The sequence below is a fragment of the Parasteatoda tepidariorum genome, chromosome 10 (genome assembly GCF_982258835.1).
Source record: "Parasteatoda tepidariorum strain Cologne lab strain chromosome 10, Ptep-v5.0, whole genome shotgun sequence".
Classification (NCBI taxonomy): domain Eukaryota; kingdom Metazoa; phylum Arthropoda; class Arachnida; order Araneae; family Theridiidae; genus Parasteatoda; species Parasteatoda tepidariorum.
In genome coordinates, this window is record NC_141764.1 from 59,568,357 (window position 1) to 59,588,301 (window position 19,945).

The 19,945-nt window shown below is 33.1% G+C and overlaps 2 protein-coding genes across 2 annotated transcripts; one reads left to right on the plus strand and one right to left on the minus strand.

Annotated features, from left to right (window-relative positions):
* Positions 1-1,382: 1,382 nt before the first annotated feature.
* On the minus strand, positions 1,383-12,833 carry LOC147802958 (uncharacterized). Its single transcript, XM_087153858.1, has 2 exons — positions 6,974-12,833; positions 1,383-6,423 (listed from the first exon to the last, which is right to left on the minus strand). The coding sequence occupies exons 1-2, from the start codon at positions 7,031-7,033 to the stop codon at positions 6,157-6,159; spliced, it is 327 nt and encodes a 108-aa protein (XP_087009984.1). The 5' UTR covers positions 7,034-12,833; the 3' UTR covers positions 1,383-6,156.
* A 4,495-nt stretch (positions 12,834-17,328) lies between these two features.
* LOC139426137 (uncharacterized) lies at positions 17,329-18,429 on the plus strand. Its single transcript, XM_071183898.2, has one exon. It carries the CDS (start codon positions 17,329-17,331, stop codon positions 18,427-18,429), a length of 1,101 nt encoding a protein of 366 aa, XP_071039999.2.
* Positions 18,430-19,945: the final 1,516 nt, after the last annotated feature.

Sequence of the window (19,945 nt, forward strand, 5' to 3'; positions counted from 1 at the left end):
ATCAAGATGAGTTATGTTGCTCAAGAGCTATAGTGGTTGCTGTTGAACCGAGGAATCGAGAAAACGACCCGAGGAAAAAATATATTAGTGCAGGGAATAAACCTCTTCAAGGTGTTTTAGCAAGAGAATTGCATTGCAAAGCAAATGTTTCTTTAGGACCTTGTGGTCATTCGGAAATAGAAAAATTTGCGCTGCATTTAGATGTTCAAATTAATGTTGTCGACGAGATTCCAAAATTTTTAACGGGGAAACTTATCGTGCTGTATTCTTATTTTAGGTAACCTTCAGCACTCCTGATAGATCAAAAAAAAATTTATGGTTAAAAAAGAATCATTATGATGTACTTACAAAGATGACTGGTTTTTTAGGAACTTCCTATTACTGTGACATAAGTTATAAGACTAAATCTGCCCACAGATGTAAAAACAAATGCCCTACGTGTTTTTCAGACTCTTGTCTTGTAACCCGCCCCGTAAATTGCCCAGACTGTAACAAGATGTGCAGTTCCTTAGACTGCTTTTAAAGGCATAGAAATGATAACAAAAAGCATGTATCTCTATGTGCGCAATTCGGACTTTGCGGAGACTGCTACAAGGTTTATATGAAAAATTTTCCACATATTTGTGTTCTCAGCCTGACATTGCCCTCGTTAAAAATCAGAATAATTGATTCGCTTAGTTTTCTACCTATGCCACTATCAAGATTGCCAGATGCATTAAAGGAAATTAAAAAAGGATTTTTTCCACATCTTTTCAATACAACGTAAATATTAATTTCTCATTTAGATATTTCTAAAACAATTTAAAGTATTCTCTTTACGTGTCCTATATTTTAATTTCAGAAGTAACCAACAATACGTAGGACCTTTACCTGACTCGGTGCATTTCTGTCCCGATACTATGTCAACCAAAGATAGAATAAATTGTTTTGACTGGTATAGTTATAGACAAAATGAATCTTTTAACTTCAGAAAAGAATTAACAAAGTACTGCAGGTAATAAATAGGAGTTTTCAAATACTTGACAGCTGTTTTAATATCCTCTAATTTATTTTACTATTTCAGATCAGATGTTGATATAAAAAGGCGTTGTTGCGTTACATTTCGAGAGGACTTTATTAAACTGACCGGCATTGATCCTTTTCAGCACGCAGCCGCATGTATGAGAGTTTATTCTACCCTCTTCATAAAGTATATTCTAGAGAGTATATTCTACCCTCTCTATAGCCATAATTCCTCAAAATGGATACGTAAAGAATACTAATACAAGTCAACTTGCCCTAGAATGGTTAGGTTTCATGGAATTTAAAAGCGGTCGAGTTTTTAATTTTTTATAGATAACTTATTCTGTCATTCTTAAAAGTATTTTTTTTTTCAATTTCAGGTCGCACTACTCAGCATTCGAGAAGAGGGATCGGTGAGGTTAAGATATGCTGAACCGCTATGTTGATGGTTTTCACAAAGAAAGTAACACTGTCAATGAATTTTACGGATGTCATTATCATGGGTGCACCGAATGCTTTCAACCTTTTACGATTCATCCCACCATAAACAAGCCGATGTGGAAATTGGAAAGCGAAACAAAAGAAAGGAAAGAGGCCCTCAAAAAAGCTGGTTATATTGTGACATATGTGTGAGAGCATGATTTTAGAAAAAAATAACCAAGAACTTAAAGAATGGCTGTTAGGATTTAATGTATTTATATTTCTATTTTTAAAATCAATTCGATATTTGCATGTTACACAAAGGTCGATTTTTATATTTTACAGTGCATACCTAGATTGAACCCTCGATCAGCTTTTTACGGAGGAAGAACGGGAGTCTCCAAACTTTAGCACTGTGCCAAAGCCCCAGAAAAAATAAAATACATAGATTTTACAAGTCTTTATCCTTACGTAAACAAATATTGCTCCTATCCAGTAGGGCATCCTATTATAATTACAAATAATTTTAAATCAATTGAAAACTACTTCGGGTTAATTTTGTGTACGATACTTCCCCCTAAAAATATCTTTCACCCTGTTCTACCTGTGAGATCAAGAGGTAAACTGACATTTGGTCTATGTCAGACCTGAATAGAAACGAGGAAAAATCCTCCCTGTGATCATACTCAAAGTGAAAGATCATTAATAGGTACTTGGACCACAATAGAAGTACAAAAAGTAATTTCTATGAATTATAGTTCGCTAGAGATTCACGAAATTTACCATTTTAATGATAGGAGCGATAGTCTTTTTAAACCATATATAGATTTATTCCTGAAAATCAAACAGGAGTCGTCGGGTTGGCCCTTAGGGTGTGAATCGGAAAAGGAGAGAGAAGTGTACATTACGGATTATTTGAGAAAAAAAGGAATAATTCTGGATGCCAACAATATTAAGAAAAATCCAGGGTTAAGAGCTCTTACTAAATTAATGTTGAATTCTTTCTGGGGTAAATTTGGCCAAAACGAAGATAAGCTACAAACAGTATTTATATCTTCAATTCAAGAATTTAACAAATATTTTTCGACTGAAGAAAATATTTAGTGAAGTGAGGTTAGCTTCTTTTCTATTTCTTAACTCGTAGTTTTACCTTAGCACTGTTAAAACTTTTGTATTCTATCTTTCTGATTCATAATGATGCTTTTCCGACTGAGGAGATCGCCATGATACAGTATAAAGTTAAAATAGATTTTGTGGAGAGTAATTTCCGTGGTAATGTCTTTATTGCGGCCTTTACAACAGCCTATGCCCGGTTGAAACTACTGGACACTTTAATAGACCTGGACAAAGATGTGCTGTACTATGATACTGATAGCGTAATATACATTTCCAACGGAAGAAACGATCCGGAGATAGGAAACGGAGATTTTACAGAAGAATTAGATGGATCACATATACGAGAATTCGTAACTGCAGGCCCAAAAAATTATGGTTATGAAACTGCGACTGGAAATACTGTCTGCAAAATCAGAGGTTTCACTCTAAATTATCAGAACTTTTGTAAGTTGAATTTTGACTGTTTAAAAAACGTTATTGTTAACGGTAATAGAAAACCTATTGTAACTGAAAATGTAAAATTCAGAATTAACGTAAAAGAACTTAAAATGGAAAACAAAGAAGAAACTAAACAATATTTATTTAGTTTTGATAAACGAGCTGTTGTAGAGGATTTTTGGACAGTACCATATAGGGTACGATTTGTCAAATACAAAATGAATGATTTTTTTGTAAAATACGGAATTCAATTCTGTAAATTTGTATTTTTTCTTTGTCATAATAAAAAGAAAATTGCTTAACTTTGAGTTTGTCTGATTTATAATTAAGAATCTTTATCGATTTAAAAATGCTGTTTTAAAACTACAATTTTTAGTTTGTGGTATTTGGAAAAAAATGTATTTCCAAAATTGTGTTTTGTATATTTAATTAAAAGTGATAAGGAAATTAAACAAACACAAATAAAATAGCTAATAAATTTTGAGTTTAATCCATGAATTTTTTCTAGCATACATTACAGGTTTTTTTGCAGGTTTTGTTACAGTTTTACGGACTGCATACAATTTTCTGTTGATTTCTAATGTAGAAGGGAAATTCATATTTTTTAAAATTGTCAAAAAGGTAGTGCGCCCATTTGGAGCATTCTTTCTATTTCGTAATAAATCATTCACTAAGTGTACAATACTTGTTTTTGGAATGACTTGTTCTTTGTGAATAATTTCAACTTTGTTATTCCACTTCAATAAGTCTTGAACACGTAAAAATTGGAATATTTCTTTAGCAACTTCATGATAACGTTTTGGGGCCGTTCTCAAAATTTGTCCTTCGAAGTCAGAATGTTCATCCTTCACGTTTGTTATTTCGACTGTTTCTTCTGGAATCTGCTCCGATTGTTATGGAGGTTTAGATATTTCAGGATCTAAACCTCCACACCTAAACCCCCTTTACAACTGGGTAAAAACCGGAATCTGCTACTTTTTGTAATTCTTCGCTATAAAATGTTCCTTTTATATTTCCATTCATTAAATCTTTGATTTTATATACATTAGGATTTCTCGGAATTACGTGAGTAATAGTAAATAACTCACTCGTCCAGTTTTGCTCGTAGCCTTTTTCAAAACGACCCTTTTCTCTGCTAACACGAACTCTTACTTTAAAACTTATTACTGGTTTTCTGAGCATATGTAGATCTCCATATAAATTTTGCCACACTTTTCCTTGATTTGCAGTTGTAACGGATGCTGGTTCCGAATACTCCTATGAAAACTATGATTATAGCTTAAAATAAGTTTTTTTTAAAATATCTATGTAACTACGTGTATTGTATTCCGTAAAATATTTCCACATTTTAGGTTTTAGGGTTCTATTAATGTTCAATAACAGATGCTTTTGCTTGATTGTGTTGTACAAAAATGAATTTGTTCTTTCTTCAAGTAATTCTGTACAATTTTATTTTTAAACTCTGTTCCCGAATCTGTCTGTAATATTTCGGGTTTCCTTTCTTTAAATATTTGTTTCAATGCTCTTAATATAGTATTACCTAATTTGTCTTTTAAAGGTATAGCACATGCAGATTTTGCAAAAACATCAATACAAGTCAACAAATACTTGTGACTTTTGTTATATTTAATAAGGATTTCAAATCAACTAAATCAGCTTGGTATTGTTCATTAATTCCTCCTACAATTACTCTATTTTTTTTAAAGTTAAACTTAAGAGATTTACGTAAATTATAAGAATCTTTTTTTTTTCTAACCATTTTTTTATATCTTTAACTTTAGATTTGCCTTTTAAAACTCTCCGTAAGGCATTTATTCCTTCAAAACTACCCGGAAGTTCAGGTTTACTATATGTATAATTCATTTAATTGTTCATTCATAATACTATTTAGAAGCTAGACACTTTTACACTCTTATATTTGTTATCCAGTTTCGAGCAAAATGAATAATTTTTTAAAAGAATGCTTTTTATGTAGCACTGTCGTAAAGTTAATATTGCTTTCTAGCAAGAATAATAAATATTAAAAAAATTCCATCTATTTATAAGTAAATTTTAGGGTGTTCATTTTATCTAAATACGAAAAAAAATTCATCATCATTTAAATTTACTAGATAAATTTTCCATTAATGAAGCGCATTTTACTGGTATTGCCCTCTATGAGAAAATAATTTAGTTACAGTGTTTATTGCTTAACTTTTTTCTATAATAACGATTAAGGAGTCGGAAGAATAACTCTTAGCGTTTAACAGATTAAATACTATAAAAATTAAAATAATTTTGATTACGAATATTAAATTACACAATTATCAGTGCTGCCCTCTATGAAAAAATAATTTAACTAAAGTGATTATCTATAAAAAAAAAATATTGCAAAACATTTTTCTATAATAATGATTAAGGCGTCAAAAGAATACCTCTTATCTTTTAAATTATTAAATGCTACAAAAATTAAAATACCATACTACGTAGTTCTATTACGAATATTAAATTACACATTCTTATGGGTTTAAAAACACAAATAACAACTATAATAGTACACATCACATAATATTTATTAAACTAAACACTGATGCCATCAAATGAACAAAAATCAACTTTTGCAAGCATTATCAATTCAAATATATTAACAGTATTCAGATATTGTTCGTTTATTTAGTCATTTAAGGGAAAGGGATACCTTGAAGTAAAAAATATTTCCTTTTTTAACGCCTTTTCAAAGTCAGTAACTATACTTACTGTGTTCAGGTTTAAGTACGATTCATAAAAATCAGAAACTGTGTTAATTTCTTCGATTTCTGGGAGTTCGTCGGTTCTTTGTATAGTTTATAGACCTTTTTCTAGAGAAATGTGATTGTTCACAAAATTCGTTACGATACGAGTCATGGATGACGAGGTTAATCTTTCCATGCTTTCGTCAGACACTTTTTTGAGAACACTACATGACGTGCGTCGTTTGAACAGTTCATTAAACTTAACGGCGCTGTATTTTAAATTAATATAATTACAAATCACTGTGTCGAGCACTTGACCGAGTTGTGACCATTGCATAGAATCTATTTCTACAGTAGATCTATAGATTCGACCGCTTCGACACTGATACTAATGAGATAATGTGAAATATTTATCTTCTTGCATTTGGACGTAGTAGGTATCTCTTTCTTCTCGATCTGAAGCATCCAATTACATGTTAATATCAACAACATCGAATACCGATATCGGAGGCACATATGTTTTGCTCAACACATTAAACTGGGCTATTTCTACAGTAACGCCATCTTTGGAGAGATAATACATCTCACGATGAAGTTTATAGGTTCTTATACGGATCTTTACTTTCCTCTTGTAAGCATTCAAAGTCAGAAACAGATGGTTGCCAAGAGGATAAACATGTTCTGGGATACTGTCTCTCTGAAATTTTCCATTCTTATGTCCAATGTACTTGCACTCCTGTAATATTAAAACGTTTTTGAGTTCTTGACCAAATGGTGATAAAATTTTAGTAATAAAATTGAAATGAAATACATTTGAAAATTAAATATGAAAATTATAAACTGTAAAAATATCAAAATTAAGTAAAAATAAAGCTTATATTTAAATTTAATCATTCTATATTATAAAAACAAAAAAGAATACAAAATACATAATATCATTAAATACATAATATTTATATAACCGTCATTATTAAAATCAAAAGGGAATGATTAAAAAGGAATAGTAAAACCTATTAACTAAATAAATTTAAAAGCATTAACATGAAAATTAAATAAAAAATTAAAAATAAAATATTATAATTAAGGAAATGGAAAAATAATTTTGAAATTAAAATTTTAATTACATATTTAAATAATAAATTTTTAGATAAATAATTTTAATAATAATTATTTATTTTAATAATAAAATACAATTAAAATAAATAATAACTTTGAAAAGAATAAAATAGCTTTATTTTTAAAACTAATATTACAATGAAATAAACATTACTATAAAATATACTTACATCGTTTTCATTATATTTTCGCTTGATTGCCGTAATTTCTGAACTTTCAACTCCAGCCATTATAAAGTATATTCTCAGACTTCGATGAAAACTATTTGAAGTTTAAAGCATACGTTCTTATAAATGTTTCGTGACTTCGAAATGGTTATATATATATAAAATTTTTGAGTCCCGTTGCCAACTTTTTTGAATGAAATATAAACAGCCAATGAATAAACCTAAAAGAAGCAAACTAGTAGTTCAACTCCAAACTGCACATGTTTCGAAGTGCATCCTTTGGAAAAACATGATCGGTCTGCTAATTCCTTGTTCAAATCTGAACAGAACGGAAGGAGGAGGGAGGATCATGTTCAAGTCCTGTTAGATCTTGTTCGGGGTTTCATTTCATTATTCTAAAACCTATTAAGAGACTAATTAAATGTGTTTTGTTATTAACTGTTAACGTTAACACATTAACTGTTTTCGTTTAATGCCCCAATCGGAAGTTTCCGAACCGCATTTGATGGGGAGGTTTCAGCTATTCGCATGGCTCTTCAGCAGTTGGTTGTTCTTAGTGATAAATTTCAAAATGCTGTTATCTTATCTGACTCCAGAGCTGCTATCCAGTCCATATGCTCCATACTCGTCCCATCTTCTAGGAATATACTGGAGTGCCAACTATCCATTAAAAAAAACTGGAACAATTGGGAAAAGCGACTGTTCTGCAGTGAGTTCCGGCTCATTGTGGGCTTAGTGGAAATGAGAGGGCAGACGCACAGGCGAAGCGAGGCACTGACGTATTGCAGCTCATGAATAATAACGTTCCTTTTTGTACTATGAAGCGACTTATTAAGAACCGAGTGTCTCCTCGATTTAATAGAGATATAAGGACACGTACTGCTTCCAAAAGTTGGGGACATTTAGATCAGCTGAGTATTCTGGAGTATACTCGACGTGTTGCGGTTGCGATGTTCAGACTTTGTACTCGGCGTGACTGTCTGGCTGGACATCTATTTTCTATTGATGTCCTCCCGGACCCCTTTTGTTACGTCTGTAAGGATCACGTGATCATGGATGATCATCACATTTCACACTGCAGAGCGCTTCGTGGGAGTTCCTTGGTCGAGTGTTATTGGGAGGCTCGAGGCCGAATGGAACAATGACATTTTTTTTGTTTCATTTTTTTGTTCTTGTCTTTTTTTCCCTTTATCTCAAGTTCTCTGCCATTGGAAATAAAAATAACACATTAAAATATTCAAAAAAAATTTAAAAGAAGTGCCAAGACAAAATAAAAATATGAAACATAATGGCGCTAACTTATTCTTTTCGCTGAAGGCATATTAACAATAAGATATCAGTAAATGATGTTATTAAAGTATCGAATCCTTTTTGACGTTAATGAACAGATGGATGAATTTCTTAGATTTATTTCTATAGATATTGGTAAAGATTTCCCGCTTAATGGTATTCGCAAAGGAACACAATTATTAAAGTTGTACAAATTAAAGAAACTAACTAATGATGAAAAGACTTTTATGAATAAAATATACTTAGTATGTAAATAGCATAAATAATAAAATAGATGTGCAAAAAAGATGCGAAGCTGAAATTTTTTACGGAATTATGATTCTACCGTTTTTGCTAAAGGAGTCTATAAATCTCTTTTTTGAATTAATAAATTTTAAATATTGTTTAGATTTAGAAACAAGCGGATTTCCGTTTGCTGTGAGGGTTCTCGTTGCGGTGGCCATTGCTATTGAATGAAGATCGACAGAGGTTCTTTTAAGATCATCCTTTTATTTTATTGATTCTCCTCTGGTAAAGTATTGGTCGTGCACGTGGTGGAAATCTTATGACTTGTTCTCCCCGGTGTCAGCGAAGCCACGTGCCGGCTTTTGTTTTCTTCGTCGTTCTGACCGGAGATTCAAATGGCTTCACTCATATCAAATGATTCATTAGAAAAAAGGCCCTGCTCAGTGCCAGCAAATTTTTAGCCCACTTCAAATATCAGTTAGCCGTATGGCAGCAGAACTTAGGGCTTCTGATTTTAACCTAAAACATTTGGATAAAGCAGATGCTAAAAAGTTACTTAAAGTTTCATTAAATAATTATGAAGTTTTTTCTCAATATTATGCAACTTAGGGGTTTACTGATGCGGTAGTACTTGAATTTAATCTGATACATGAATTTCCGATACAAACTAAACCATATCCTATCCTAAACTTTGCTAAAAATTTCTCCAAAATAAAATTCAAAATTTGTTAAATGCTGGAATTATTAAACCTTCTTCTTCTAATTATTTCTTTCCTGTGATCTTAGTGAAAAAGAAGCCTTATGTGAATGATCCTAACTAGCAAAAATTTCGAATGGTTATTGTTTACAGATTACTTAGTTAAAGAGAGTTTTAAAATTTGTCTTCCTAAAATTAATGATATTTTGCATAATATTTCTGGAAAATCCTCATCAGTCGAACTTCGACTTCTAATAAGTCGAATAATCCTCTAACTCGAACTTTTAATCAAGTTCCAAATTGTGATGTGATCATCACAATGTTTACTTTTTTCAAAGTACCTACTGGGCTGTCTTCAACTGAAGCGCCCTCTTTATTGCCTTTGCGAGATCTCTAGGGCTCTTTGTGGCCAATAATCCTAAATTTGATAATGCAAACTTTGAGTTAACATGTAAATATTTAAAGGAATTCTTCCAAAACGGTGCAAACCCAACTAGTAACCTGATCTCACTTAATAATATGTTTTTGCTGCCAGGTGAATCGATTCGAAGTTTTGCACATAAAATTGAGTCCTTGATTGCAAAAACATTTACTTCGGTAAATGACATTAAAGCATTAAATCAAATTAAAGCCCTCCAGCTGATCAATGGATTGCCCATTGAAATGAAAGAGTCACTTGTATTGGAAGATTTAAGTGATTTTGAGTCCTTAGTATACTAAACCCAATAAGTTGGCTATGGCAAAGGCTACTGTACAGGTGTTAAACTCCCATACAACTGTAAACAAATTAGAAAATGAAACCTTAAAGAGTCTAGAAAGCCAAATTCAAAATTTAGCATTAAAGGGACAAGAAATTACACGCCAATTTTGCTCAAAGCAACACGCGCTAGCTAAATGTGAGGAATTCAAATTATCCCTAACTCGACAAAAAGAGGTTTCAAATCTACGCATACATGAAAGCGTAAACCATTTGAAAAATAATCATCAAAATTCCCAGCAATCAATTATATGTCACTATTGCAATAAAAGAGGGCACATTATGGCTGGTCCATTGTCGATTATATTTGGCGATTACTCGCCCAGCTAATTATCATAGATTGTATAGTCCACAGTATGTGACACCTCGTTTTTTTCTCATTACAATTATCCTCCCAGGTTTAATAGATTTCAAAATTTTAATACACGGAGATATAATGTAAGACAATATAATAGTCAAATGAGACAAAATTCTGAGAAAACTGTACCCAAATCAAGCTATAAGAATCATTTAAACTTAAGAAGAGGTCATTAGAGGGTGACATAGTGTCCTCACATCTACGAACAAGTTCACCTAAACAAAGACTTAATAATTGCCTTAATTCTAATATGAATTCTGATAAATTTGATACTGTTAAAGATTATTTTAAAAATTGTAATTCAATACCTAAAGAATTAATTTATATCAATAATGTTTTTACTAGAAAGATTTTAAACCCATGATTCGGCAGCCAATTTTTTAAGTTTTTATTAGATTCAGGGTCAAGAAAGATGCGGCTACTAAATATGGCATTCCTCCAAACACTTTATCTACCATTTTAAAGGATAAACAAAAGATTTTGAGCCGCTTTGGATTGGGAGCCGACTCTTCCAGTAAACGCGCAAAAACGTGTGCATTTCCTGACGTAGAAGCAGCACTTCTGAAATGGTTCGAAACTCACCGAAGCAAGAACATTCCCCTCAGCGGAGTGTTGTTAAAAGAAAAGGCAATGGACTTGGCTCGCCTGCTGAACGTCACGGGATTCAAAGCCAGTACGGGATGGCTGGAACAAGATCGTGTTCCGCACCCTACACGGACAAGCAAAGGATGTTTCAAATGAAACATGCGAGAATTGAAACATGAATCATGAAATCGAGAAATGAAACATGCGAGAGGAAGAGTTTGCCACATCTTCTGCAGTCATATGCACCGAAAGATGTGTTCAACTTGGATGAAACCGGACTCTTTTTTTTAAATGCATGCCTAACTAGACAATGATGTTTCGTAGTGAGAAGTGCTCAGGTGGCAAGCTCAGCAAAGAACGGTTGACGCGAACGCCAATGGGACTGAAAAACTTCCGTTGATGGCCATTGGAAGACAAAGAAACCTCGGTGATTAATTAAATCCCTTCCCGTGGAGTACCATGCCGTATGTTGTTCGAGACATACATCCGGAAACTAGATTCAAAGTTTTTCAACCAAAACAGACCCTATTATTCTCTCGTTGTTTCCATATGCTATTAAAAAATTAAAATGCATACTATTGTACATATTTTATAGCACAGGCCACTTGAGTGCCAGAGGAAAGGAGCGGGGGGGGGGGGTAACTCCAATAACTCGAACTTCGGATCAATCGAATATTTTTGGGGGGTCCCCTGAGACTTCAAGTTATCGAAGTTCGACTATACTGTTTTGGATTTAAAGAGTGCCTTTTTTCAATTAAAATTAAAAGGACAAGATAAATCGAAACTTGCATTTTGTTGTGATATAGGTAATTTTCAACCCACTCGTGTACTTTTTGGATCTCGTAACAGTACTTCATATTTTCATAATTTAATTTCTAAATGTTTAGATGATATTAAAGGACATAATTTGCAATATTTTTTGGATGATACATCTTTAGCTTCAGATTCCATTGAGGAAATGTTACAATTATTGGTAAAAGTTTTTGACAGGTTAAAGAGATTTAACTCTTGATCCAGCTAAAATCCAGGTATGTAAATCTGAAATTAAATACTTAGGTTTTGATATACATTCTAATGGCTTTTCAATTGCATCTGAAAATGTAAATAAAATTGTAAAATTCCCTATTCCGAAAGATGCAAAGCAAGTTCAAATTTTTTTAGGCATGGTTGTGTACTGATAAAGCTCCTTTATAGTTTTTTTTTTATTAATCTTTCTGCCAATAGGTGGCAGCATGAGTCTAAAAATTTTCTGCTAATGACAGTGAGAATAAACCTTTTTTCTAAACTTCTAATTTTTTTACATAAATGTAATAATTAATTTTATTGTTCAATATTATAATTTTAACTAAGAATAAGTTTAATGTAAGCCTTTAATTTTATATATTTCACTTTTTAGTTGTAAATTTAATTTGTACTTTTTGTAATTACTTATACTGTATGGTGGCAACCCACTGGGTGAGATGATTGAAAATGATATATGCTGATACATTCTGTTAGTGTTCATGTGATAAGTATGTAGGTTGAAATATTGTTCAGAAAAAGTTTACTTACCTAAGTGGTTGATATAGTATAATTGAAAAATGCTTGTTAGTTGATGGTGAACTTCGTTTGCCTTTTTGTAAGGCATATTTTATTCATATATGCAAGCAGATCCAGAATGTGTGCTCGCTTATTAAGCGGTTACCTGAGGAAACCACACGTGGTAGTTGCCACACGTGGGCTGGTGAATATTTTATGTATGTAACCTGTTGGCTGAATGAATATGAATCGCTTCTGCAAAGAACTATGTGTACCCGAAAGGGTTGTGCGATGGAATATGGTATGTAACATATCCTTATAAGGGGCATGATGTTAGCCCGTGGTAATCGATGATGTTCGTCTTTCCTGTTTGATGCCAGACCTTTCGGACAACTTTTTTCATTTTTACTCGTAATAAATGTGTTATTTTTCTTATTTTTAAAATGTGTTCTTAATAGGTCACATTATCATAATAAATAGGTAAGTATCCCATGCTGGAATCTGGTCAAAGTCAAAATTTAAAGGTAAAATGATAACACAACGCATATGTATTTTAGGCTAAATCAGAAGTTTCTTTTTTTTGGTTTAAGTATCATAACGGTACAGTTGGTTATTTCAAACATTCAATTCAACAAAAATTTATAACAAATAATTTAACAAAAACGAATGTTATATTTAATTGGAGTAATGAATGACAGGATGCTTTAAATAATATTTTAGAACAGTTACAACTTAAACCCACTTTAAAAAATATAAATGACGAGAAATTTTTATTTGGTAACTGATGCTTCCAGCAATTCTCTTTGTGGAATTTTGATGCAATATATCAACAACCAATATGAACCCATTGACATCTTCATCATGAGCCAATGTTAATTGGCTCCTGACGAAGACATTGTAGTTTTCATACTGATGTCGCTGCCTAAAAAATACGAAGGGACAAAAACTGCTCTGAAAAACCTACCTACTACAGGAGTTTGCGGACTTGGGTCATATATGTGCCAGACTGATCGATGCATAAGCCTTGCTGGTGGAATACAGAAAGGAAATCCCTACACGTCAAGCCAAATGCCTAGGCGACACGGCAGCATTTACGACGTCTTTAAGGAGAAACCACCTGGTATGCAACATCTGCAAAAGAAAAGGTCACACAGCGAGAAACTGCAGGAACAACAAAGGAGTATGCCACAACTGTGGACTCCGGGGACACTACAAAAGAGACTGTAGAAATCTGAGACATAGGGAAGGCATGGAAAATGCTTCGTCAGCCGCCACCTTCACAGCAGGAGAAAAGATTAGCTGCGCAGAATGGATCATTGATTCAGGAGCATCTCAGCACATGAGTTCAAAAAGGGAATAGTTCAGAGACTTGAAACCCCACACCGGAATCGTCCAATGCGCCTCGAATTACAAATACTAGGTATAGGAGACATAGAAAGAGAAAATTCCAAGGGTCAAAAATTCACCCTCAAAGACGTGCTTTATGAGCCGGAAATAAACGGACAATTAATATCCGTGAAAATATAGAAAAAGCCGGATTCACTGTAATATTTAAAGAAGAAAAAGTATTCGCAAAATTAAATAATCTGAACATGCACCTTGCAACTAGAAATGAAAAGGGCCAATACCAATGCGATTTTACACCAATTGACGCCACTGCCATGATCACAACCACAAGTACAGATCGAATGTTATGGTACCGCAGGATGTTTCATCCATACAGGCATGTGATGAAACTTATGTCTCTGCTTATCACTGATAAATTCAGTAACGTTTGCCCACTTGCCAAGCCAAGTGCAACGCCCATGGAAGCCGGACCCAGGCTTAAAGAAACTGCCCCCTGGAAAACAATACATTCTGATATTTGAGAACACATCTCGCCAGAAACTCCATCAGGAGCAAGATACTTTCTAACATTCACAAACGAATACAGTCGCTTCATTGAAGTGCGACTACTACGCAACAAAACAGAAACCGGAAAAGAACTAATTCATTTTCTCAAATCACATCCAACGGTAAAGAAAGTTCGTTGTGATAATGGAAGAGAATACCTATCAGAAGAAGTGAAAAAGTATACCAGACAAAAAGGTATAAAGTTGGACCCGTCTCCTCTATACACACCGGAGCTCAACGGATTGTCCGAAGGGTTAACAGGACTCTAATAGAAAAAGCCCGAGCATTAATTATGGACGCAAGACTTCCAAAAACATACTGGGGATATGCTATTCAAACCGCCGTCTATCTTGGAAACAGAACCCCAACCAGATATATCGAGAATTTCACTCAGTTTGAATTAATATACGGAAGAAAAGCTGACCTGAAGTTCTGACGAGTATTCGGAAGCGAAGTTCACGTCTTGATACCGAAATCCCAAAGAAGAAAATTAGACAGTCGCTCGAAGAAAATGACACTTGTCGGCCACTCTAATATGGGTTATAGTCCTCTCGACAGACAAACAAATCGGATTATAATCAGCCGCAACGTTACCTTCAATGAAAGGGAAAGAGCCCCTCCAATGTCTCTCGATTTCCAGGAAGAGATTCAACCAAGCGAAGAAGAAAAGGAGGAAGAAGAACCAAACCGTGTATATGAAACTTCACCCAATAGATAATTAATGATGTGCACCTGTGGGCACGGGAGATCTCCAGGGGTCCGTTTGGAGGGAAGGGTATAGAGGGATTTTATACAGGGGACAGAATCCTTTTTTGGGGAAAACCTGAAAGCGAAAATAGATTTTCCTCTTACTATCGCTTAACCATATATTCAATCGACAACATTTTTTCTAGCCATTTTAAATAATGTCGGAAATAAGCTACTTAAAATCTTCAAGAGGGGGCTATTTGATACTGTATAAAAATTATTTGTTTACTTTGCACAATAAATATAAAACTAGTTATTGGAAATGTGAACAGAAAAATTGCACAGCGAAACTCACTACAATAAATGGCTTTTTGAAAAATGCTATAGAGACACATAACCATGCTCCGGATTTCCATAAAATTCGCAGGAAAACGTTTTACAACAAATTGAAAAGCAGGTGTGAGACGGAGTTCTCTGAGGCTATTCCAAGAATATACAGATAAGAAATTTGTTTTTAAAAATGTTATATAGTATGATTTCATTTTAATTTTTCAATCGAGAATTTAATTTCTAGATAAGTCAGTTTATATATATATATTATTATTCAAGTATTAATTTCTCTACTAGAATCTCATAATTTTGATTTAACCTATATTAGAATTAATTATCGAAACAAACTGAAGATTTGAAGAAAAAAAAATCCCTTATTTGACTAAGGCAATAATCAAGACGACAGTGTTTTTAAACTAAAGTAGCATGTTGAAAATTGTTAATTTAAGAATAAAAAATTTTTTACACCAATTAAATAATAGTTTTTACAAGTAAATTTAAAAATAGAATTTGTTAATTTATGAAAGTCATTTTAAAAAAGAAACTCTCTGTAATTTAATTACAAATTTTCCAAAAGTTTATTCAACATAAAATTGATTTATTCAGAAAGTTTTGGAATTATTCCCAGCCTTGTATAGAAAACTTTCTTTTAAAAAGTAGTAAAGCCATGAATAATTTACGGTACTGCAATTTGTTTATTTCATTGTAACGTTATTTGTAAAACTTTCTCTTTTAAATGTAAGGACATAATAATTTATATACCTATTATCAGTCATGGAAATTTTTTTCTATATGAAAAAATTAACGATCAAGCAAATATTAAAAGAAAAAAAGTGAAAATAAAAAACCTAAAATTGAAAATCAAAATAAAATAAATTTCTTTAATTAAAACAGTTAACGTAAGATAATCACACCTGGAAATAACTCATAGATAATATGTTAGATATATTTTAAATAGATATCTTTAATACAGATTTTATTTTCCCCCAGCTTATCGTAAAAATATTAATTAAATATAATTTCAGAAATAAATCAAAGAATATTTCATTCTGATTTTTCTTTTCACAAATTACAAAAAATTATTATTTGCTTTTGAAAAAGCAGTAAAAAATTACATAAAATTTAAAAAAATTGATGAAGTTTTAATATTTGGAGTTGTTATTAAGAAGAAAAAAATGGTTGTTTCAAAGTGCATTTTTAAATATAGGGTACTTATTTTTTAAAAAATTATTACTCCTTAATTTTGATAACTAGCGTAAAATGTCTCAAAGTTTCATAGTACATTATTTTTACATTTTGATAGATTTAAAGAAACTGTGTAGGATTGACTAGCATTTTAACTTTAAAATAAAAAAATTAATTACTGTTAATTCATAATTAGATAATATATTTTTTTTAAAAATCAATTTTATTACATTAAAAATAAAATTAATATATATACATCAATGTTAGATCATCAATACATTAATGTTAAAATAAAAAAAAGAATAAAATAGCAAAAAAAAAATTTTGTGAAGTTTAACTAAGCAATTTACAAAACAAAAAATCCACTTTAACTAAGAAAATTGGAAATATAAGTTCATATAATTTAGGCAATTTTATATTGTTTAATACCTTTTATTTCATCTTACATTGTTCTTTTTTTCTTTGGTATTTAAGATATCTATATATATAAAAATCCAATGATGGTGTCCCACCAGCCAATGAAATCTAAGGTATCACGTGACAGTATGAAAGAAGTAGCCAATCCAAGCGAGGATGCAGTTTTAAGCCAATCAGAAAAGAGAACGCATTCGCGTCAAAGCTTTTTGTTGATTTACTTTGAGTGGGTTTTTGCTGATTACATGTCATCTTATCTTATCATTCTTATGCCTATCCAGTGATTGATATCTTTTAATGTTTACATTTTTGTTGTTTGCTATTATAAAGCTTACTGAGGCTTGCTTACCTTAAAATGGTTAAATTTTAAATCACATTTATTTATTCAACTCATTTCAATCATTTGGAATTTCAGTATAATGTCTGACAGGACAGATCGCGATCGAGAATATCGCAGACAGCGGAGATTGGATCCCACGTTTCGTCAAAATGAACAAGAGCGTCGAAGAATAAATCGACAAAATAATCGAGAGCTTACTAATGCCCGCCAAAGAGAAAATCGAAGTAGGGCAGCTAATCGTCTTCGAGAAATAGATGGAAATCAGTATTTGGGAGAATCGTACAGTGATGACTGTCCACCTCTTTTGATTGGATCTATGTCTGTAGAATGCTCTCATTGCAGGGCACTATCCTTTGTAACAGAGCATGGAAGAATAAAACGCAATTGCTGTCACAATGGCAAGATAAAGCTGAACCCAACTCATCCGTATCCAGAAACTTTGAAACAGCTTTTATTGGGAAATGACAATGACTCAATGAATTTCAGGCAAAATATACGTTTTCACAATTCGTCTTTTGCTATGACAGCATTTTGTACAACCCAAGAAATTCAATTTAAAGGTATAAGCTGTGTTGCTCTTCGTGGGGAAGTTAACGCAATGGCCACAACCAGCATCATGCCAGCGAACAATGAAAAACCACGTTTTGCGCAAATCTATATCCATGAAAATGAAACTGCTTTGGCCTGCCGAACATCTGAGCGCTGCAAACCAAGTGTTTTAAAAATCATTCAAGATGTTATGCAGCTAAACCCATGCGCTCAAGTGTATAAATCGCTGTTTGAAGCTTATAAGAGGCATCCTACGGAGAGTGTTCGCCTTGAATTTCACAAGTTGACCACTACTGATGGCAGACGTTATAATCTTCCAACATCTGGTGCTGCTGCTGAAGTGTCGGCTGTTGTTGTGACAGGTGCTGAAGGTTTAATACCTGATCATGTACAATTTATCGTATACCCAAAACACCAGTTTGTGTGTCAAAAGATGTATAAACTGTCTCATCATGTGGAACCAATGGTTTTCCCATTGCTTTTTCCATCAGGTGATCCTGGTTATTCCCTAAACGTACCAAATAATGCAGGATCAAGTCGTGTTACTGCTGTACAGTATTTTGGATGGCGGTTGCGAGTGCTTAGAGACTTTAACATTTTCACCTCTGCTGGTCGTTTATCCCAGCAATAAATTCTACATGGTTACATTACTATGGAGTGGAACAGGCTGAATTATATCAAAAGTCATCAGAATTTATTTCGTAGAGAAACACTTCAAGGGCTGATTGATCATGTGCAGTATAGTTCCGCCAATACCTCAGACATTGTACGACTTGGGCGAGCTGTCGTTCTTCCATCATCATTTGTTGGCAGTCCGAGAGCAATGCAGCAGCATTTCCAAGATTGTATGGCTCTCTCAAGAGATGTCGGACGACCTGATTCGTTTGTAACTTTCACAGCAAATCCACAGTGGCCAGAAATTAGAGAATACTTGAGTTAACTTCCAACAGGATTCACTGCAAGTGACATTCCACATGTTGTTGTACGAGCATTCTATTGCAGATTTGAGGAGTTTGTGAAAGAGATAGCTGCAGGAAAGGTTTTTGGCAAAGTAATGGGCTATACTTTTAATATTGAATTTCAAAAGAGAGGTCTCCCACATGCCCATTGTTTATTCATTCTCAACCCACGTGACAAATTGCTGACCCCATCATCAATTGATAGATTTATCTGTGCTGAAATACCTCCAAAAGATAATTTTCCAAATCTGCATCAAAAAGTGTCCAAACATATGTTACATGGCCCACATAAGCAACTCCATGTTATGACAAAACAAGTGGCATCTGTAAAAAAAAATTTTCTTTCGCTTTTCGAGAAGAAACGGATATGTCTGGTGATGGTTTTCCTTTATATAGACGTAGAGATAACAGGAGTGATAGCAAGTTTCCAATACGTTTGTTATAGAAATGCATAATTCCTGTCGATAATTCGATGGTTGTTCCCTACAATGCCTATCTCCTTCTGAAATACAATTGCCATATCAATGTGGAGTACTGTGGAAGTGTAATGGCGTACAAATACATTTTTAAATATGTTAACAAAGGGCACGACAGAATCAAGGTGACAATTTCGAATGATGATAATGGGGTACAATTAAGAAATGAAGTTGACGAGTTCATCGATAGCCGATATGTAATCTGATATCACTTAATAATATGTTTTTGCTGCCAGGTGAATCGATTCGAAGTTTCGCACATAGAATCGAGTCCCTGGTTGCAAAAACATTTACTTCAGTAAATGACAATAAGGCATTAAACCAGATCAAAGCCCTCCAGCTGATTAATGGCCTACCCAATGAAATGAAGGAGTCACTGATTTTTGGAGGATTCTAGTGATTTTGAGTCTCTAGTAACCAAAGCCAATAAGTTAGCGATGGCAAAAGCTACCGTTCAGGTGTTAAATTCACATACAATAAATAAAGTTGAAAATGATACTTTAAAGAGATTGGAAAGACAAATTCAAGCTTTAACGTTAAAAGTACAAGAAATTACCTGCCAATTTTGCTCAAAGCCGCACACTAACTAGCTAATTGGGAAGAATTTAAATTATCACTAACCCGGCCAAAAGAGGCTTCAAATATGCCCAGACAGGAAAGCTTAAATTATTTGGATAACACTCATAAAAAATCACAGCAATCAATTATTTGT